Here is a 23,912-nt window from a genome sequence, read left to right on the forward strand (position 1 = left end):
ATAAATAATACAGGGCCCCTTCCTTTAAGAGACTGAGATGTAGTGGAGGACATAGAGAAACCCATCACAGGGATACAAGGAAAATTTCTGAAGCTCATGGCTGATCACTGTACTAAAGATCTTATAGCATGTGCAGGCAGTAAATATAATACAGACTTAATTGCTTAATTGCTCTAGATATTTTAGAGCAAAAATAATTATTTTTCTTCTAATATAATCTCCACAATGTCGTCAGAATTATCTTCTAAAAATGAAAGTTTGATCACATCACTCCACTGCCGTCAAGTTTCCAGTGATTTCCTAATGACCACAGGAATAAAATCAAAACTTGGTGATAAACCACAGGAACTTTCATTATCTGGCTTTAGTTTATATCTCCAAATTGATCTCATGTGACTCTCAGTCTCTCTCTCTCTCTCTCTCTCTTTTCTTTTAGCAAAACAGATTTTTTTTTTAGTTTATCCAACATGCTGTGTTCTTTTCTCCTTTAAACTGTTCTCATAAGCTATTCCTTCTTCCTTGCAACCAGATCATTCTAATTTTTTTTCCCAAGTGTTAGCTAAAGTTGTCACCTCCCAAAGTGTAGGCTCTCCTGTTAAAACTCACCATTGTGTCCTGGAATTTTCTGGCTTTTATAAACAGCAGCCCTAGACTTGTGTTATGAATTTTAAGTTCTGTGAGGGAAGCGGATGGGTCTTGTTCATTCTGCATTCCCAGTGCCTAGAGCTGTTTCTGACCCATAGACATAGTCAGATAACATTTGCTCAACCAATGAACAAATAGTTACAGTTTCATTAGCCAGTGCATTCACCTCAATTACTTAAAGACATAAGATTATACTTCAGTGTAATCAAATATCTACATAATTCACAATTAAAGATAATTACTTCATTTTTCATTATAAAAAGAGCAGTGCTTTTTATCCTTGTTAAAGGCAGCAACATTCCCATTAATGCACAATAATACATTGCTTTTATTACATTAGTACTTCAAACTAGATATAAAAGATGTGCCTATAGTCCTTATACATTTATAAAGTCAAAGACATGTATAATTAAACACAGGAAACCTATATTTAATGAATTTTATATGAATACATATTGCAATAAAATGGATATTATTTTACTGAAATTAATTACCATCTTTGACAAGAGTATCATAGCACAAATTCCTTTGATGTCTATAAGTCCATACTTTTTTGCTTTGCATATAATTTGTATTTCTCATCACTTTTCTCTATTCACACAAGAATTAAACTTTTGTTTTATGATTTTTTTGTCATCTCTAAATCCTAATTTATTATTAACCTGAAGAAAATTAAGTATGTACTTAGTTTTCATCAACATCACTATGAACACAAAGAAAACCTGTGTGTGTGGACTCAAAAATCTCTGTATCTTCCTGACCAGGAGGTGGCGCAGTGGATAGAGCATCAGCCTGAGAGGCTTAGGACCCAGGTACAAAACCCTGAGGTTGCTAGCTTGAGCGCAGGCTCACCAAATTGAGAACAGGGTCACTGGCTTGAGTGTGGGATCATAGACATGATCCCATAGTTGCTGGCCTGAAGCACAAGGTTGCAGGCTTGAGTCCAAGGTCATTGGATGAGCAAGAGGTCACTGGCTCAGTTGGAGCCCCCCAGTCAAGGCACATATGAGAAAGCAATCAATGAACAACTAAGGTGCTGCAACAAACAATTGATGCTTCTCATCTCTCTCCCTGTCTCTGTCCCTATTTGTCTCTTTCTCTGTCTCTCTATGTCTCTCATCTCTCTTGCTTAAAAAAAAATCTCTGTATCAATTTATAGTATATTAAATCTTAGATCACATAACTAGTTACTTTTTTATAAACAATAGCCATGCAATTAACTAATAATCTGAAAAAACTTGAAATATTTATCAGAGTTATTTTCAATTCTCTCTATGGTGCTTATTCTAATCTTATTGTACTAGGATTAAAACAACACTAATTAAATTTAAATTATCTTCATATATATATATATATATATTGTTTTCTAGTTGTTCTTCTAAAAGACCACCATTTTCAATTTTTACCATTTAGAGTCTTTTGACATTAAAATTAAAAGCAGTAAAATACTAATAAATAATATTGGTTTCGATCTTCTTTAAACTGTGTATTAACACCACACCACAGTTTCCTGTATTAGTGCCCAATAATTCTCAGAACGGGAATTTAGTTTTTATTGACTGGGTTTTAGTCCACTTTGCCACCTACTGTAAGTGAGACCCAGTGCAGGTCCCAGGAACTATTGGAGCTCAATTTCCATATATGTATTACATTAAGGTTATTGTGAGGATTAAACATGTAATTGAATGGAAGCATAAAAAAATAGGTAATTTCTCCCAGTCTAAAGATAAAACCAACATTCCCACCATCTCTGGTTAGTTTTTAAGGTCAGAAATTAGGCTGAGTCTAAACTCTGCCCCTTGCTAGCTATATGATCTTGAGCAAAACCTTTAACTCTCAAAGCTGCAAGTTCTTAGTAAATTAGAATACCTGTGAAAAAGTGTAGCACAGATGCTGACTCATGTTCAACAAATACTAATTGTTAGTATATTTATTATTATTTACCAAATATGTTTTACTTTTACTGTGAGTATGATGTACTGGGTAGTAGGGATATTAAAATAACGTAGGCTTTGCCATCCAGGAGTTTATATAACTTAAAAGAGAGTAATTACAAATTTATTATGAGAAGCACTGTTATAGGAATATTTTTGAAACATTATTGAAGTAGAAGGATTGACTGCTTCTAAATATATAAGTGAAGGAAGGCTTCACAGAGAATATTTTAACCAATTATGGAAGGGTGAATAAAAATGTCAAACTAGTAAATTGTGTTTATATCACTAAGATGCAAAGAAAATGCTTTAAGTAGATACTATTGCTGAATAGAAATATTGTGAGAGATTAACAGGTTTTTGGGGGCCTAATATGTGTCTTTTACTAATAGGCTACTGGGCTACATGTAAAATATACTTTAATATTTTTAATAGTTTGCAAGCAACTTTTACTGTTTTCAAAAATTCTATGAATACTTTTTATAAAATATTGATTTGTTAATATAAAGCATCTTTTTTTAAATATTCATAAGAAATATCCCAATATGGAAGTTAATTTATGGATGGCCACTAAAAGGATACTGATATATGACTATTAAGTATCAGGGTTTATTGAATATAGGATCTTTGTGCTAAGCATGTGATGAATTCAAAAGAAGTATAAGATGCGGTCTCTATTTTAAAAGAAAGTGTTGTAAAGATAAAACTACAGAGAAAATGTATTGATCAACTCTAGGAGGAAAATTTCTACAGAGAGTATGATATGTGAGTAGGAACAAGTTATAGCTGTCTTTAAATGCATGGTAAGTTGTTAAATGTAAGAGCGATTAAACCTGTTCATAGTTGTAGAACTTACTTTTTGGATCCACTGAAGATACAAATAATTTACTAAAAAGTAGATTTTTCTCAGATTGAGTTTGGTTCAAAGATAGTAAATTTCTACATCACTACTAATATTCAAGCATAGCTAGATAGGAAAACTGGGTATTTAGAAAGCATTTAAGCTTCAGAGTGTCTTGCAACAATATAGTAATTGCTAGTGTCTCTTCTAATCCCATGTCTGTGAATCTATTCAGAGATCTTGTACATTAATTAATGTATTTATCATCATCTATTTTCTCTTGATGTTTGAGTTTATAAGAACTTTTCATTATGGTTATCTAATTGTATAGTCAATTTTAAAATAAGCATAATAGTGGCCAATGCTACCATCAAGAAAGTTAGAGGTTGGCTTTCCTCTAATCCCAGTAAATGAGAACTCAGCTACATGTATATTTCTCCCAGGCCCCAATGTTTACATATATGCCTTAATTTCTCAAAACTCTCTATTTGAGGATGTAACTCTAGCTTGTCTTTCAGGTAGTGTCCAAGACAAGTATTATTTTCATTAAGACCTACTTATCTATTTTGCTGCCGCCTGCCTTCCTTCCTTCCTCCCTCCCTCCCTCCATCCGTCCCTCTCCCCCTCTCTTCCTCCCTCCCTCCCTCCCTCCCTCCCTCCCTCCCTCCCTTCTTTCCTTCCTTCCTTCCTTCCTTCCTTCCTTCCTTCCTTCCTTCCTTCCTTCCTTCCTTCCTTTTCTTTCTTTTTTGTCCTTATTTTACTTTCCTATCTCTCATTCTATATCTTTTTCCTACTTCTCTTTCTTCTTTTCTTTCTGTTTCTAATTTTTGCCTTCAACACACATTTTCTGTATAATTACATGTCAATCTTTCTTCTAATTCTTGACTATAAAACATTGAACAAAATTAAGAGGACTTTGCTTACTTAAGTTTATATTAACGTGGGGAGAAAAAGACTACAAGGAAATAAACAGATAACTATCTGATGGTAGCAAGAGGTGTGCAGAAAATTAAACAAGTTATGTAATATATTGGTGACTACCTTAGTTTGGATGGTCAGGAAAGGCCTCTTTGAGGACTTAAAAATTAAACTGAGACCTAAATAACAATAAGACAGCCAGGCTAAAATTAAAGGAGAAAGCATATCAAACAGAGAAAACAATTAGCTAGTAAATATTAGAGTTTGGGTTGAGAAAAAAACAACAACAAACATTATGCCTAGAGGTCAGTGCACAAGGAGAGGGATCAAGATGAGATGGGAAACTAGCAGAATCAGACCATATTGGTGGGCTCTGGGGCCTGAGTAAGCTTTATTTTGATTTAAATGTGATAGGAAACCATTAAGGGCTTTAGCAGGAAGTGATCTATTCTAATGGAACTTTTTAAAAGACGTCATATTAACAAGAAATCAAAGAATAATTGACAAGTAAAGAGAGGCAGCAGAAAAATTGGTAAGGTACGCTGAGGTGGAATGAAGAGTTGATAGAAATTTGGAGTCTAAGTCTTAGACTATCCTTCTCTCAAACTTCAATGTGAACACAAATCACCTGGCAGTCTTGCCCAAAGGCGGACTGTATTGATGGGATTGGGGTGGAATCTGAAATTTTGGTTTCTAATAAGAGTATAGGTTATGCTGATACACTGAATAACAAGAACATAAATGAGAATGATTAACATGCAGAAAGAGCAACATTTATCAAACAGTACCGGCTCCTTGTCCAAATTCCATGAGAACTTGTTTTCCACTAGAGTAATCTCAATGTTGATAAACTATTTCAGATAATATACTAAAGCTAAATTTTAATTCTGTAATTATGAGTTGAAAGATAGGAAATTCATGAGCTAGAGAGATATCTTAGGGCAGAAAAATTTTCTTGATTAACTTTAATGACAGTAATTAATCCTGTCAATCTTTAAGACAGAGCTGATTACATAGTTATGTTTTACTGAAATGATAAATGATATGTGAATAAACTATGAAAATGCTCCCATATCAGATTAATTTATTACTTTCAACCTTTACCCTAAATTCTATACCTTTAAATTATTTTAAAATGACTTATTAAATAACAGACAAAATTGTTAGGTTTTAATTTCCCTTTACTTACCATGTTTCAAATCAATAAAAGGGTAATTGACAGATGGAAGCAAAATATAGTAAAGAAGGATATAGAAATTAACTGCCAAATCAAAAAATTTTATGATTGTATAATTAAGCATTCTCTTTAATTTTATACCAAAGCTGAAATTGCATTTTCTTGCTTGATTGGATTTCCTGGTCCTTCTTTATGAGACTAACTGATGTATTGATGTTCATGTATCTTCAGCATAAATAATAACCGAGTAGAGAATTTATAGCTTTTTACAAATTATCTGCTTCCATATGATTTTTGTAAGCTACTCTAATTTATTAAAATTAATTATTAATTTTTGTGTAGGAACTTTGATACTGGTAAAGTAAATATTGACTTCACATAAATATTGACTTATATGCTTTATCAATATCTTATTTTAAATTTGTTATAGTTCTCATGACTTTTTCTAATTATATTGCTTTATGGAAAATTGTGTTTAATGTTGATATTTGTAGCAATTTAAAAATTCATATCCTGAAATATACCAATTTATTATTTAAATACATAATTATTTATTGAATAGCATTCTCATTTTATAATCTATTACCATATTTCAACACATTTGCAAAATTGTCAAAACTATATCATTCATAACAGTAAATATATTTTTATTTCTAATAATTTTGCATTTTGTAGAATAGCTTTAATGGAGAAAGGAAAAAAAAGTGTTAAGAGTTTACTTGGTAACAGGTTTGTGCCTGTTTAAAAGTATTAGGTAAAACTACTCTGAATGCCTGAGAACCTTTGTGACAATATTAAATAATGGCAGTTTATTTTTTCACCAATGACTAATCTGCAAGTAACCATTTTAATATTTTTATCTAATGCTGCTTCTCAAGCTGTGCTTTTATGTTATTCCTGTATGGAGATTAAGAACTTCTGAATACCCAATGCTTTATTTTCCTTGAGTAGATCTTAGAAAGCATATATATTTTAACATTAACTGAAACCATCAACTTATGACAATGGCCTTATTACATAAATGATATTGCTTTTTTTCATATTTTCAACCCCATTGTTATGCTCTCCAGTAACCATTAATCAGATATCTTGGTAGCTTATTCATTGTTTTAACACACTGCTTCTCATTTCTTTATAGAATGAGTAAAAATAGGAAGATAATATGTACTGCAGTGAATTGAAAGGGAAGACTTCCCTTTAAGGATAAGAAATGAAATTGGTTTTGTGTGTGTAACTGATTTCTCCAAATTGTTACTAGAGTTAATTACTTTATTTTTGAGTCAGATGGTCACAGTGAATGTGATGCTTGTGACTTTTAGATCTTATCCCTCCTAAATATATAGTACTAGACGTTCTACAGTGTGTCTGTAAAGTAATGGTGCACTTTTGACCAGTCACAGGAAAGCAACAAAAGACGATAGAAATGTGAAATCTGCACCAAATAACAGGAAAACTCTCCCAGTTTCATACCTATTCAGTGCAGTTCGATGTGGGCTCACGCACAGATTTTTTAGGGCTCCTTAGGTAGCTATCCCATATAGCCTCTACAGACTCATCACTGACTGATGGCCTACCAGAACGGGTTTCTCCACCAAACTGCCGGTTTCCTTCAACTGTTTATCCCATCCCAGTAATGTTATTCCTATGTGGTGGTGCTTCATTATAAACGCACCGATATTCACATTGCACTTTGGTCACAGATTTGAATTTAGCGAGCCACAGAACACACTGAACTTTCCTCTGTACTGTCTACATCTCAACTGGCATGGTCATGGGCTGCTCCGCTGTATACACGGTGTTACGCACGTGCTGCCACATCATCCTACAGAAACTGGGAGAGTTTTCCTTTTATTGGGTGCAGATTTTACATTTTTATCATCTTTTGTTGCTTTCCTGTGACCGGTCAAAATTGCACCATGACTTTACAGACACACTCTATTTGTGCTCAAAGCTAGTGCCCAAGTCTGACTCCTCTGCCTTTTGGAGTAGGGAGAGATGGTCCTGTGTCAGAGACATTTTATCCTGTTCAGAATTGTTTCAGGACATTTTCACTCATTTTTGCAACAAGCTGTTTCCTTTGCATGTAGTGTTAGAGCATAGGGCTTCCCTGCTGTGCACAGAGTGAAATCATACAATTAAGCTTTAAAATTTTAAGAATAGCAGAACCTTCATATGTAGCAGAACAATATGGTGTTAGGTTTGGGAGTTTGGGGTGCATTGCATAGAATATATTTCTCTTCATAATTACATCATTTGTATTTTAATTCATGGACTATAGTTATTTTTAGTATTGATGCTTGATTTTTCTTTGCTTAAAATATTCTTCAAATGACATTATTTTCACAATCCAAAAGGTATTAAAGTGACAGAAATTCCTAGATTATTTTTTATTTAGAGCCAACAGAGTTTAGAAACTTTTCCTTCAGTATTCTGACATAAAAGAAAAAAAAATTATCAGCTCTCCTGAACTTTCCCATTATAAAGAAGTACAGACAAAGATGACTTACTAAAAAGACAATAAAAAAGACTATATGATGATTTAAATTTTGTATACCAGATGACTTTTGTTATAGATCTTTAATTTATTTCTTCACACTTGCAAGGTATTATGAGGCTTTAAGCTATGGTATTAAACTTGGCAATATCAGTAAATCAATGTTTCTATTCAATATTAAATTCAGTTAATAAAGCTGGTTCTGATCTATACTAAAGTAAAAGATGCTTAAAGTTCAATATTGTTGACTATTTAAAATTTTAGATTATTCACTTTGCCTTAAACAGAAGAAATGAGATAGGACACACTAATCTAATCCCATCTATTTGTGGCTTTCTATGATATACACTTGTGAGTTCTGATTGAATGTGTGGAATGCTGCTATTCAGTCAAATGATGGAATAGATGCTAGGATTAAAACTTCTGAGTCAATGAATGAACATGTTTTACTTATATCTGTAGGAAGGAGGGCAATAATCCCATTTTGAATACTATAGACAGTTGTTATAGACTACCTATGCTTTACAAACACAACCAATGAATTATATCGCACCCTTGTGACAATTGTACAGTAAAAAAGTATGATCTGGTTACATAAAAATCTCATAAGGTTAAAGATATTAAATTTTAAAAATTAGCACTGAATTTTAAATGTCTTAGGTAGCTTATTTCTTTAAATAAAAATACACAGCTTAATGCAATGTTGATAGAGAATTATAGAAAAAACTAATATATACAGTTCTATTTAAGATCATTTATATTGATCTCATGTATAAGATATGCTAAAGTAATGTGTAGTATTTAGTTCATCTTGGAATTCTATTAGCCCCATATTTTTCATGCCAGTTTTACCCTTAATTCAATTATTCTCTAACTTTAATACAGCCAACTCACTTGACTTTCCTTTTATCTATTTTATTCTCATGAATTCTCTATGCTTCTTGGAGTGATAATTTCTAGAAAAGAGCATAATGTGTGATATAGATCATCAAAACATTCCCTAGGAGGCCCTGGCCGGTTGGCTCAGTGGAAGAGCGTCGGCCTGGCATGCAGAAGTCCCGGGTTCCATTCCCGGCCAGGGCACACAGGAGAAGCGCCCATCTGCTTCTCCACCCCTTCCCCTCTCCCTCCTCTCTGTCTCCCTCTTCCCCTCCTGCAGCGAGGCTCCATTGGAGCAAAGATGGCCCTGGCGCTGGGGATGGCTTCTTGGCCTCTGCTCCAGGCTCTGGAGTGGCTCTGGTCACAACAGAGCGACCCCCCAGAGGGGCAGAGCATCGCCCCCTGGTGGGCAGAGCATCGCCCCTGGTGGGCGTGCCCGGTGGATCCCGGTCCGGCTCATGCGGGAGTCTGTCTAACTGTCTTTCCCCGCTTCCAGCTTCAGAAAAATACAGAAAAAAAAAATTCCCTAGGGAAACAAATAAGCAGCCAATGTTAGAATGCTGAACAACAGACACCTATACTTTTACTGGGATATAATCTTTTGACGATCATAAGAGTGTATATAGGCAAATTAAGAGATTTTGCTTAACATAGTTCCTGAAAAATCAAATTTCTGATGATTTCCATGTACCAGTAGGATATCCATCAAAATCCATTGGGAAACAGTGGAACAAGACTAATTCAAAAAGTGTTTACTTACAAAAGAATAATTTCTAAGTGAGTAAATGTAAGGAACCACAGGGATTATGCTATAACCTAGCGTTCTAGCAGCTGGGCTGTCACCATTCCGAATTCACTGGGATGAGTGAAGAAAGATGTTGGACAGAGGGATATGTATAGTTGGCTGTCTTGACAGGACTAAACACCAGTCAATGTAATGATGAGGGATGCTGTGGAATAATCCCGATCTTACTCTCTTTCCACCGACCAGCCTGCTGGAATTCTCAGGGGAAGAGGGAGTCTGTTCATAGAGTTTAGTGCTTCACCAACTTAAATGTTCATGAGAAACAGCTGGGGATCTTGTTAAGCCATACATTCTAACTCAGTAGGCCTGGAGTTGACTGGAGAGTGTCCTTTTCTAACAAGTCCCCAGGTGATGCCAGTACGCCAATGCAATGCCACAGGATGTAACCTATTCAGATCGACTTTCTGTACAGAGGAGAGGGATAAGAATGGATCTAGAAAGGCATGTGGACAATATAGAACATAGATGGGTTATGACACCTGCTTTGCTATCTTCAATGGCCATGAGGTTAGTAGTATGACCCTGCATCAAATGCAGCTATCAGAGCCCATCTATATTTGTTTTAAATAAAATCCAGGTAATGATACCAAGATTTCTAGTGAAGAACTTGTATAAAATATAATAATCCAAAGTCAGAAGGAATAAAGGAATATTGTAATGCATTAAAGTAATTTTGTAACTATTTTACTTAAAACTATTTAGTGTACTAATGAAATTTACAATGAAAGAATACATTCCATTGCCCTAAGTCTGATGATACTCATCCCCTGTGGTCACTATCATTCAAGCAGTGCTTCTTTGCCAATTAGTGTCATGCAAGAAGGCATTATAGAGTACAAACCTGGTCTCTGACACTGAGCATAAATCAAGTATGTGACATAAAATTATTTTATTTATTTTGAATAAGAATTTTTAAAAATAGACTTTTAGGTATATTTTTATTTTAAAGATCATATGAGAAGTTTTGCCTAATCTTCATATTCTCTAAGACATCCATGTGAAAACCAGGGCCATCCTAAGCTTACCCCCATCAAAAAAAAAAAAAAGTGTTAATCATTTCTCATGTTAAATTGAATTGTGACATTAGCTTTGGTAAAACTAATTCATAAAATTAACACAGATGCTCTGGCCAGTTGGCTCAGTGGATAGAGCATCAGCCTGGCATATGGATATTCCAGGATTGATTCTCAGCCAGGGCACACAAGAGAAGCAACCATCTGCTTCTTTTTCCCTCCCTCTTCCTCTTCTGCAGACAGTGGCTGATTGATTTGAGCATTGGCCCAGACACTGAGGATAGCTTGGTTGGTCCAAGTGGGTCAGCCTCGGGCACTAAAAATAGTTTGGTTGATTCAAGCATTGGTAGATGGAGGTGACCAGATGTATTCTTGTCAGGATGCATGTGGGAGTCTATCTATTATCACCCCTCGTCTCACTGAAAAAAAAAAAGAAAAAGAAGACAAAAATTTTAAACAAAGTGAACAGAAAATTATCTCCATTCAAAAAAAATGTACTATATCAAAACAAAAAAGAGCCCAAGGAAGTGAGTGAAGGTGATCTTCATATATAATAGTAGGGCTAAAAATTATAAAAAATTTTGACAGTCTTAGAAATGTTAAATGGGTCAGTGAAGACTACCAATGAAAACTCTTGCTATGTAGTAATTTTATTATGCTAATTATAAGAATCCATAGACAATATAAAAATCCCACATATTTTATCCTGACATTTTACAGAACAGCATAACTGTAAGACCCGTTGCACCAAACACTGCGGTACATCTACTGGTATCTACATAAGTGTTATGGATCCCTGATTTTCTTTCATTTTCTAGAAGGAAAGAAAACCCATATACAATTTTAGAGTCTTTGTTCAAATACTAATTTTATGATTTATTTATTTTTTTTAAGTGAGAAGCTGGAAGGCAAAGAGACAGACTCCCACATGCGCTCCAACCAGGATCCACCTGCCAAGCACCCTATTGGGTGATGCTCTGCTTATCTGGGGCCGTTGTTCAATTGCTTGGCAACTGAGCTATTTTAGTGCCTGAGGCAAGGCCATGTAGCCATCCTCAGTGCTCGGGGCAAACTTGTTTTAACCGAGCCATGGCTGCAGGAAGGAAGAGAGAGAGACAGTGTGAAAGAGGGGAGAAAGGGATGGGTGGGGAAGCTGATGGTCACTTCTCCTGTGTGCCCTGACCAGGAATTAAACCTGGGATATCCACATGCCAGGCCAACGCTCTACTGCTGAGCCAACCAGCCAGGGTAATTAGGTGATTTTCAACCAGTTACTTAGTCTATCTACTTTCCTTAAATAAAAAAGTAACAAAATTAATGGGTATATGGGTTTTCTTTCCTTCTAGAAATGAAAGAAAATCAGGGATCCATAACACTTATGTAGATACCGGTAGATGTACCACAGTGTTTGGTGCAACGGGTCTTACAGTTATGCTGTTCTGTAAAATGTCAGGATAAAATATGTGGGATTTTTATATTCTCTATGGATTCTTATAATTAGCATAATAAAATTACTACATGGCAAATTAGATTTGTGAAAATAAATATATTTTATAAAATGTGGCATCATCTTTTAAAATATATCTGTTTAGTTTTTCAAGCAAAAAGTTACATTTAATTTTTGGTCTGATGTAGTTGAAATATTTAATTTCAAAGACTAAAGGTCTAGATCAACTAGACCAACCTTTGACTCCTCGTAACATCAGAACTCTTTTTATGAACGTGAAATTGGGCCTGTTATATGAATACCTTAAGTTATGCTGAATACATATATGTTCATAAAAACTAATATGATTATATATTCAAGGATGTTTCAAAATAATTCTACAAATTTGTCAAAAGATTTGGGAGATTTCTAACTTTATATAAAATAATAAAATTTGAATTAGAAATCTAGGAAAAGTGGATGATTTAACAACCTGTCTACTATTTCTACACAGTGCAGTGAAAAGGACATAACACACAATAATTGAAAATTTTGTGTATATAACACAACCAATAATAATGACTTCAAACAATGACTAGATTTTAAATCTGTAAGTTATAACAATAATAAAAATAACTAACATTTACTGAATTCTTGCTATTTACGGATTCCTAAAATTTATTATAGAATTTAAGCGAAATGGTACAATATATCATTGTAAATTTTTACAACTAAAAATTAGACATTATATAAATTTTATATTTATATATTATTATTATGAATAAATTCTAGCCACAAACTAGCATGGTACCATAAATAGAAGTTAGGACTTAAAAATATTGGAGTATATGAACCATATCACTTATCGTTAGTGATTTTTAAAAGAAATAATATATTATACAATATTTTAAATAGTTATATAGTTGAATATGTATAATTCCTTACTAAATTTTAATGTTCTAATTTAATCTTTTTTTTTTCCTTTTTCCAAGTGAGAGGACAGGAGATAGGGAGACAGACTCCTATATGCACTCAAACCAGGATCTACCTGGTAACCACCATCTAGGCCAATGCTCTGCCCATCTGGGGCTATGCTTACAATTCAGCTCCACAGAGCCATTCTCAGTGCCCAGAGCCAATTTGCTCGAACCAATGGAACCATGGCTGCAGGAGGGGGAGAGAAAGAAAGGGGAGGGGTGGAGAAGCATATGGTTGCTTCTCTTGGGTACCCTGACCAGGAATCAAACCTGGGAAATCTACATGCCAGGCCAGTGCTCTATCACTGAGCTAACTGGCCAGTACCTAATTCAATCATTTCAAATTTGAGAAAGTTTTGGATCTTGCACATCTCTAATAAAAAAGTCTTTACGAATAATTTTTTTTTTGTATTTTGAACATTAGTTGTATTACTACTTTTCTCATCAAATGGTGGCCAATATTAGTTGAAACATTCATAAGGCAAATATTTTTATTTCAGAGTGGCAAACTATGTACAGAAGATCACAACACAGTCACCGCAGGAGTATTATCTAGCTTTTACTCTAGTGACTATAGTTTCTTGATCTTTCTTCTTCTAAGGATAATATGAAAAGAGTGACCAAATAATAGCCTCTATGATAAATATGTTCTAAAGAGCTGTTTTGTTTTGCCAGTACAATATGTAAAAAAAGGTTAAATTTTAATACTTTTAGCCCATAATATGAAACCATATACTAGACTTTATAAAAAAATTATTTTCATTGATTTGAGAGAGATTGAGGGGAGGGAGAGGAAGAGAGAAAGAAACAAAAGCATTGACTCGTTGTTCCACTTAGTTGTTCTATTTAGTTGTGCACTCGTCAGTTTCTTCTAGTAGATGCCCTGACCAGGGCTCGAACCTGTGACCTCAATGTGCTGGGACAATGCTCTGTCCACTATGCCACCTGTCCGGGGAATACCATTTACTTAAAAACATATATATATGTTTTTAATCTTTGAGATAGAATTGAGAATATTGATTACATTTATCTTTCCTTCCTTTGGTTCAAATTCTGCACCTAAATACTTAGGGAAAAAATGAATAAATCAATTAGAAAAAAAATAGAAATTTTAAACAATACACCCTAGTCTTATGGGACTAAACGCAAGTTTTCTAGCACCTAACCAATGAGAACAATGCTACAAATAACATGCTGGTTTTTAACACTATCTTGACCTGTAATGGAATTATTATTTAGTGAGTCAGGGGTTGATTACATTTCTTAGTACCCGTGTAAATAATTCTACTGTCAATAGTGAGATGTGCCATATTTTCAAAGTCAAATGCACACTCAAACACGTACACACACATTAGTTTTAAGGACTAAAATGAAATCTAAAGGAAATTATTTTATTGGAAAAATAGTTTATTGAGTTTAAATATAGTGATTAAATACTAATTAAATCAAAGTAAAAAGTAAGAATCATTTGTCCAGTTCTCATGATAGCAAATACAGTAGAAAAGAAGAGAAAGGTATTATTGTACATTTAAGAAAATAAAAGCAAAAACAAACCAAAAATACTGTAAAAATACAAATGACTTATATTCTAAAATAAATTATTTAGAAGAGTTATCATAATCTGATTTAATCATAAGTTGATATAGCAATTGCCACTTACAAGATAAGTTATTTTCAAAATAAATACTATAAATTTAGAAGATTAAGATAATAAACAGCATATTGTATTCATTTTCTCTTTATTATTATGTTAGAATATAATCTAAGTAGAAAATGAAAGTGGTTTGGGGATTTTCTGATAACAATCACTAAACAATACCATAATAAATAAAGGTCTGCTGGAACTTTCCTCACATTATAAAATATTTCCATAATGCTAAAAAAAATCATATCTTACCTAAAAAACCATAAATAAAACAAAAATTTTAAAAATGCTCAGCGTTTGAAAAGCAGAAGGAAACAAAGGAAATGGAGATCTGTGTATGTCTACATCTTACATTAATGAATAGTATTAAACAATTATTAGAACATATATAGATTTTATGGTTTTTAAAAAAGAGCTTTACACATGAAAGTGCTTCATCTTAATATTCTTTATCATTTCCTCTCTTCCTACTCCATGATTAGCAAAGGAAATTTCTCAACAAAATCCCTTATGTTAAATGAGCAAGAATTTACAATATTGCATTTATTTATTTAATTGTACATATATAAAAAGTACCACATCAGTAAATTACTATTTCTGCCTTTTAGAAACTCACAGTACTTCCAAATATATGATAACAAATGATAATCTGACTTTGGGTGGTGGGCACATAATGTAATATACAGATAATGTATCATAGAATTATACACTTGGAATCTATATAATCTTATTAACCTATATCACCCCAATAAATTTAATTTAAAAATTGTATGTATCTTTGCACAGTATAACGGAAGGAACTGAAACAAACAATACACTGTCTTTTAACATTCTTAACTTATATAAAAGACCACAAGATATTTTCTTTATCTCTCTGATAAATTTCAGATGTTTATTACTATTAAGGAAATATTCTCAGAAAAAATGTCATGTCAGTTTTTTAAGTTTAATTGCATAATTAAAATTCAATATTTAATGTATATACCTAATAATACATTATGTTTTTATGGCATATATTTCAGATTTAACATTTCATTGATACATGATTTAGAGCAGTATTTTATAATTGGTACTTGAAATATTCTTTTAATATATTCATAAAGATATGTTCTATTAAAATGATAAAAATATCAAATATAAATTTTTTTACATTTTAAATTTTTGTGAATTGAAATTTTGTATTTTTTTCATTCAAAAAATTTTTTCTTGGTCTCCTAAAACCAATGTTCTCTTGACCTTCTATAATCTGGATCTATACAACAATATAATTTTTACTTTCAAAAATACAGATTTTATTCTCTAATTAAAATTGCCAAATAAATGCTTAAAAAATAAAATATATAAGGCTAAGTCATTTTAGAACTAGGAAGTTATTTCAAACTTTTTGGTCTAAAGCAGTGGTTCTCAACCTTTCTAATGCCGTGACCCCACAATACAGTTTGGTTGCGGTGACCCCAAACCAAAAATTAATTTTGGTGGCTACTTCATAACTGTAATTTTGCTACAGTTATGATTCGGAATGTAAATACCTGATATGCATTATGTATTTTACGATGGCTTTAGGCGACCCCGCCGGGGTTGCGACCCACAGGTTGAGAACTGCTCATCTAAAGTGACGCTTTCTTAGCTAGTGTTGTCCCTTACCTCAACCTACCAAATATTCAAGTTTAGACACGAGCACATTACATAAACTTGCCCTTTGTATGTATACACACAGACACACACACACACACACACACACACACACACACACACCCTTTTTGTAGTGTTCAAACATCCTTTCTTCCTAGTAACACATTGTGGAACTGAGCTTGACTTTCAGCCTCTGGACTTTTCTTCTTTAATATTCTTCTCTGGGCTTTCAATCTTTTCTATTTTTTTTTTTAAAGAAACCCACATTTATGTTGAAAAACCATGAAATCTGTAGACTCATTTGTCATACTTAAAATCAAATCATATAATGCAAAGAAAAGTAGAGATTTAGAATTCCTACTTATAACCCATGTTCGGATTGGGAGAACCTAGACTTATACCTCCAAATACAAAATCATCATTGTGACAAAGGTAATTTTAAGGTAGCCGGAAAATTCACAAGTGGCAGAAACTAAATTTTAAAAAGTTGAAAACTCCAGTAGAACTGCATTTTAGTTTACCATGAGGGTGGGTGTGTGAAAGAGAATTACAACAAAAAACACAACTTGAAAGAAATGTAATTTTCTCACTGTAAATAAAGGATCACAGATAATCACAAAACTGCAAAGAAACTGGCCGGTCTTCTAGTGCTAGCTTCTTATTTAAGAGCAGGGACCAAGGTAGAAATGTCTATTCTTGTCTAAAATCACACCGCTAATACTTGCTAAGAATCGGGTCACTTTAAAACCCGATCCAGTGATCATTTTTCTCTTTTTTTGTACGTTAATATGTATATACAGTTCTTAATTAAGTATATATTCCAGTAAGCAGGCACTGTCTCTACCTTTTGTCACTTTTGAAAATATTAACAAGAAAAGAAATCACCTTAAAATGTTTCAAAACAAATAGAATATCCCTAATTTGAACTAATTGGGTAAAAGGGAAATTTGCGGTTAGTGAAATGGTCATTTTAAACTAACAAAAAGCAGTTTTACTTTTTTCAAATTTATGATATGAATAAAATCTAATTGCCTATGTTTTAGCCATTATCCTTACCTAAAAACCTCTTAAAAAGCAATATGTAAAAATTCTAAGTTACACTTGGGGAAGTTAGCTATGTCCCTTACATTCTTGTTCATGCTGGTTTTTAAAAGAAATACAGTAATTGTAATTTAAAAATCTCAGGTAAAATTGCATAACTATTTTTTAATTAGTGGAGTTTCAATGAAATAGATTTTCTTTATTTTACTTTGTGTCATTAAAATTTTAAATAGTCTTTTAACTACTGTTTATCTGTTTTAAAAATGACATGGCAACTAGTTAATCAAATAATTTATACTTAAAATTATTCTTTTCTTTCATCTAAAATAATTTTTAAAATGTTTTTAAATATTTTAAGTTACTTCATTGAGTTTATCATTTTTAAGCAAATCCAGTCTCGTGTATTTTACCATAGAACACGTGAATTATACCACCCTTTTGTGATACTGATTTTCAATATCATCATATAAAAGAGTAATAAGATACTTTAGATGAACTTCAAATATTTGTAATTCACTTTACAATTTTTATACAATATAAATGGATATCAATTATATTGTCAAAAGCAATGACTTGACTATAAAAGAAAATGGTTATTGGCAGAAATGCTAATATGTATTTTAATAATTTCCAATTGTACCATTTTATTAAATGTGTCCTAACATTTCAATTAGGACATTTCAATTTCAATTAAATTTAAATTACCTAAAAAATACATAGTTTACTTGAAGACCAAATTCATTCAATTCTTTGCTCTTTTTGTCTCAGTATTTTAATTTTTCTAATTTAAAACATAATATCTGATGATTTCAAGCGGTGTATGATAAAGTGTTACTGCTTTGCTGTCATATAAAACTTTTTGAATAGTACTAAAAATACCTATACATACATGCAGGATTCTCCCCATACAACACTTAACATCCTTCTTTACTGGTTGGTATTTAACTACTTAGTGACAATATTGCTAATATATATATATATATTTTTTTTCATTTTCTTCTGGGTACCCAAAATGAGGCTTAAGAAAGCAGTTTTTTTAACTTTCATAAATCCATGCTAACAAAATTTGTTAACTTGAATTTCATTTTAAAATTGTATATCCTGATACATGTTTTTTTTTTGTTTTCTTAACTAGTGAAAAAGGCCATAGATTTTAAATCTAGAGGATTTAAGTTGTTTCCAGGGAAAGACAACAGCAACAAGTTTTCTATCTGTGAGTGTACCCCTTTTTTGTTACTTTCTCTAGTGCAAGAGTGAAGTTTGTGATGTCTGTGTTGTTTGTGTGCATTTTTATAAAACTGTGTATTTACCAAATTAACTGTATTAATATCTGTATAACATGCATGATTATTATTCAGTATTTTTTTGTATTTACATTTGTATTGAGTTAATGGATGTATATCATAGATTTCCAAGGTCAGCTTATTTCAAAAGGTAAACAATTTTATTTTCATATAATGTGCTGATAATATTATAGTTCTGTAACTCCAGGAATTTTTTATTGAACATTTCTAAATTTCAATATTATTTTTATAAAGAAGAAGTTTTTAATAGCAATTTTTTATTTAAGGAAAAAGTATTAATTTGTGTTTAAAATATCCAGACCTTTTAATTCAGTAGTTTTTAAGAATTAATTATAAAGTTTATCCATGAGTCTGTTTAGAAATCGCTGAATTAGTATGTTCATCTATGTTACCATGATTGAACATACAATTTTTAGAAGTATGTATTTTTGTAATGTAGATCAATAGCAATTTGTAAAAATTCCTGCCTTGTTGTTCACACAGATGTTATAAATTCTGAAAGAAGCCATTCATGATGCAACATCTGACTCCTAAAATAATATGTTGGTAGTAAATAAGATGAACTATTCTAAATCTTATTTTTAACAAGAGTATATTTTTAGGATCAGATTTTTAATTAATGCCAAATCATCTGATATAATGAATTTATAACTATTTCTTTAACAATTGTCATTGATTACATATGTATCAGAAAACTATTTTATTTACATGTTTACTAATTTCTATATAAAATAAAAAAATGACACAAATTTGACAGCTACATTAGTTATAAGAAACAGATTTGGAGCCTGTATGTTATCAAAATTTTTTAAGTGTCATGATTTTAAAATGTAATTTTTACATTGTGTTAGATTTGAAAATACTAAACAAAAAAATGGCAGGTATCAGTTGGGAATTGATTAAATTGGGTTACCTTTTTGGAAAACACTAAACAATTTTTTATCAAGTGTTTAGCTGTGTAATTATGACTTATTGTTATAGTTTTGGGGTTAAAATATATTTTTTCAAGATTCCCATGTCAGTTTTAGGGAAATCAAACAGTGCTACAGTATTTTTTTTTCATTAATTATTTGATACAGTTTGAGGAGAAATTTTTATTATAATATAAGCAGAAAAAATCAGATGTAATTATTATATTTTTAATTTTCCATTGACTTGAGAGAGAGGGAGAGATTGGGGGGGAGGCAGAAAGAGAGAAAGAGGCATAAAGTTGTTGTTTCACTTAGTTGTTCCATTTAGTTGTGTAGTCATTAATTGCCCTGATCGGGGATAGAACCAATGACCTCTGTGCACTGGGATGGATCTTTATTCACTGAGACACTCAGTTGGGGTCATATACAATTATATGGACAATAAATTTCAACATGTCAAAAAATAAAAATTAAATGTTTGCAGACTTAAATATTATATTTACTATCTTTATTTCTAATATTTTGCTTAGACAATATATTTATTTTGGATTTTTTTAAGCAAGAAAAGGGGAAATAGTGAGACAGAATCTCTCATGCACCCCAACTGGGATTCACCCAGCAACCCCCATCTGGGGCCAGTGCTTGAATCAGCGAAGCTATCTTCAACACCCAAGGCTGACACTCAAACCAGTTGAACCACTGGGTCCAGGAGAAGAGAAAGAGAAAGGGGAGCACTAGGGGGAGAGAAGCAGGTGGTCGCTTCTCCTGTGTGCCCTGATTGGGAATTGGACTCAGAATATCCAGACACTGGGCTGACACTCTATGAACTGAGCCCACTGCCAAGGCTTGTTTTGGAATTCTTAATGGCGTTATAAAGGATGACTGTTTTGGCTAGACTAATGTTGTTTTATATGCTTCATGCCTCATACTTTCAGATATCTTGGGAAATTTAAGCTATTTATATTTAAACATTTATTAAGATTTATTAAGGCATTAGAATGTATCTCTGTCCTTGGTATATTGCCTTAGTGGACATATATATTATGTTCATTATTTTTGTATAGGGGTTACGAGGGTATAAAAGAAAGGAAATAGATATACCAGTGTATCTAGGGGGAAAATCCTAAGTTTTAAAAATATTTGTTTAAATAATATTTGCTTTAAAATTGTCAAGAAAATTAATAGGCCAAAAATTAATATTAAATAAAAATGTTAATTTTAAAACAAATTTTGCATTTATTATATTTTATATCAGATAAAAAAACTCTTCTTTTATTTTTATTTTTGAATATAAATAATCCTATTTCAATCAAAACAAATTATGCCAATTTTTTAGTCACAAAATAACAAGCCAACATTATTTTTTATTTTGTTTCACTACAGTTTTTTTCTTAATTGTTTAACACCTATTTTTATTGGGTTTTTTTTTTTGTTTGGTTGGGGTTTTTTTTGTATTTTTCTGAAGTTGGAAACAGGGAGGCAGTCAGATAGACTCCCGCATGCGCCTGACCGGGATCCACCCGGCATGCCCACCAATGGAGCCTTGACTGTGGGAGGGGAAGAGAGAGACAGAGAGGAAGGAGAGGGGGAGGGGTGGAGAAGCAACTGGGTGCCTCTCCTGTGTGCCCTGGCCGGGAATCGAACCCGGGACTCCCGCACGCCAGGCTGACGTTCTACCACTGAGCCAACCGGCCAGGGCATTAACACCTATTTTAAAAAATAGATTCTTTATGTTCATTTATAGGAAAGAGTTATATCATTTTAATTTTTATCATTATTATATATCTATTATTAAGTAAGCATTCAGGTCTTCATTTCCTTGATATCATTTATTTTGCACAGGGTCAAATTTTAAAAAGGGACATTTTTATCTGACACCTTTTAAATAAAGGAAATAGTGATGCTTGTGGTTTTTATAAAAACAATCAGTTCTGTTATTGGAACTGTTGGAAGTGAGTATAATTGTGGAGGACACAAATTACACACCTTGCCAAAGCATGCCTTCCCACAACAGTCCGATTAACGTTTAACTAAGAAACAAACTAGTAAGATTCAGGAAGCTGCAGCTAATCTTCATGGGGAGCATTGAGTTGTATAAGTGGCTAATTCTGATTCTTTTCCTAAATTTAATGCTTGCAATTAAAAGGTACCTATCCATCCTTTTTTATGCTTCATCAAAAAAAATAGGTTTGCCAAGAAAGATTTTTTAAAAATTTTTTAAATAAAAACAAATGGTTATTTTTTTAAATGTTCAACTTAGTGACCTAAGATTTAGAAGTCTTGCCAACTTCTCGAATAAGCTATTCTAGGACCTTAAGGTATAATTTTAAAGAAAGTGTAAATCTTCCACAATTTATTTGTTTTTAAATTTCATCTTCTTTAAATCCATGCTTTTATTCATTTTATTATCCATTCATTGCACAATTCTGTTTGAGCTACGTCTCCACGGCAGCTCCATGCTAGAAGGTAAAAGAATGAATGAATAAAGTACAATCTCAGCTGTCAAGGATCTACGGGAAGCTAAATGGGATCATAGGTGACTGTGTATAACATAAAGTTGGTATATAATAACATTTTATCAATATCTATGGTGTTTCAGTTCAGAACAATATTCAAAAGCAGTTTTTTATATGGAGGCATAAAAAATTTTAATCTAATATTTAAGAAAACCCATGAAATAGAAAAATGTAACTAATTAAATGAGATAATGTAGGGTAACTTTTTAGTTAGAATCTACTTTTATTTTTTTAGTTTTAGAGAGACAGAGTGGGACAGACAGACAGGAAGGGAGAGATATGAGAAGCATCAATTCTTCCTTGTGAAATTTAGGTGTTCATAGATTTCTTTCTCATATGTGCCTTGTCTAGGGGGCTCCATCCAGGTCCGTGACCCCTTGCTCAAGCAAGTGAACTTGGGCTTAAGTCAGCGATCCAACCCTGGGCTTGCCTGGTCAAGGAACATATGAGTTGATGCTTCCTGCTCCTCTCCCCTTCTCTCTCTCTCTATCTCTCTCTCACTCATTCTCTCTCTCAAATCAATAATAAGTAAAACTTTAAAAAAAATAATAATAAAAGTAAATACTATTTTTAAAGATCAGGGCAAAACGGTATTCTTCATGGTGATGCTCTTTTCAAGTCTGCCAAAGTTTAAACTAGACTAAAGCTTGAACTAACAATATGACTTTGGAAACATTTTTATCCTCTCTGTGACTCAGTTTCCTCACCTGCAGGGAATGCATAATATTAGTAGCTAACCTAAGAGTGTTGTAAAGATTAAATGAGTTGATACATATAAGATAGATATAGAATGGTTTCTGACACTTAATATGTTCTGTGTAGGTGTTAGCTATTGTAAAAATTCTTATAACATAGGCTTACTTTTTGAAGAAATAATATGGGCAAAATGGGAAAAAATGTATTTTTTGTTATTTTTATTTCTAATGTGTTCAAAGAGTACTTCTAGGTTACATATTATAATATAATAATAAGTAGGTAAGTGTAGTCATGCCACTTAATTTCTTTATCTCTATCTTATGTTAAAAAAGTAACATTTTATTTACATATACTGGAATTTTTACAAAAGCCATCTAAAGATATGAAAGAAGGGCAGACACATACCCACATAGGTAGGATATAAAACTGAGACTCGTGGACATAGATAAAAGTGAAGTGGTTATCAGGGAGAAGGGTTGGGGGAGGGGAGTAAAGAGGGACAAATATAAGGTGATGGAAAATGATTTGACTTTGGATGATGAGCACTCGACACAATCAACAGTTCAAATACTTTGGAGATATTCACCTGAATATAAAAATGAATAAAAAATAATGATAAGAAACAGTGTGCTTTCTACGGATAATACTTGATTCAATGAAAACAGTAACAAGGTATACACTGATTAATTAAACCACTAGGACATGTTTACTGAGAATTAACTCCTTACTTAGGCATTGTGGATATATTAAAGTAATTATAAGTTTTCCCTTATCTTTATTCAGGATATAATATTTTATATATCTAACTAAGAAATGTGGAACTATTCTTTTATAATATGATAAAATAATTTAAAAATAAGTGTAAAATTGTCCATGTTATGTAAAGTGAGAAATTTAAATAATCTGGAAAAAAATGAGAGATTGTATTTTGTAAAAAATGATACTTAAATTGAGTCTTCAGAATTAAATAGATTTTGATAAAGTGGAAGAAAGGGAAACATTGAGCCATGGAGAAAACACAGAGCATGGAATGAGCAAGGCTAACCAGTAAAATTGCA

The 23,912-nt window shown here is 32.4% G+C and overlaps 1 protein-coding gene across 3 annotated transcripts in view; it reads left to right on the forward strand.

Moving 5' to 3' along the window:
- CSMD3 (CUB and Sushi multiple domains 3) overlaps positions 1-23,912 on the forward strand; it is a 1,246,722-nt gene that overhangs the window by 475,890 nt on the left and 746,920 nt on the right. For 2 of the 3 annotated variants that reach the window (XM_066265798.1, XM_066265799.1), the window contains one exon: positions 18,563-18,640. The exons of the other annotated variant lie outside the window; for it this stretch is intronic. In XM_066265798.1, the coding sequence (XP_066121895.1) occupies positions 18,563-18,640 (78 nt within the window). The remainder of the gene's footprint in view (positions 1-18,562; positions 18,641-23,912) is intronic. 3 annotated transcript variants of the gene reach the window in all.

Source organism: Saccopteryx bilineata, chromosome 3, assembly GCF_036850765.1.
Source record: "Saccopteryx bilineata isolate mSacBil1 chromosome 3, mSacBil1_pri_phased_curated, whole genome shotgun sequence".
Taxonomy (NCBI): Eukaryota; Metazoa; Chordata; class Mammalia; order Chiroptera; family Emballonuridae; genus Saccopteryx; species Saccopteryx bilineata.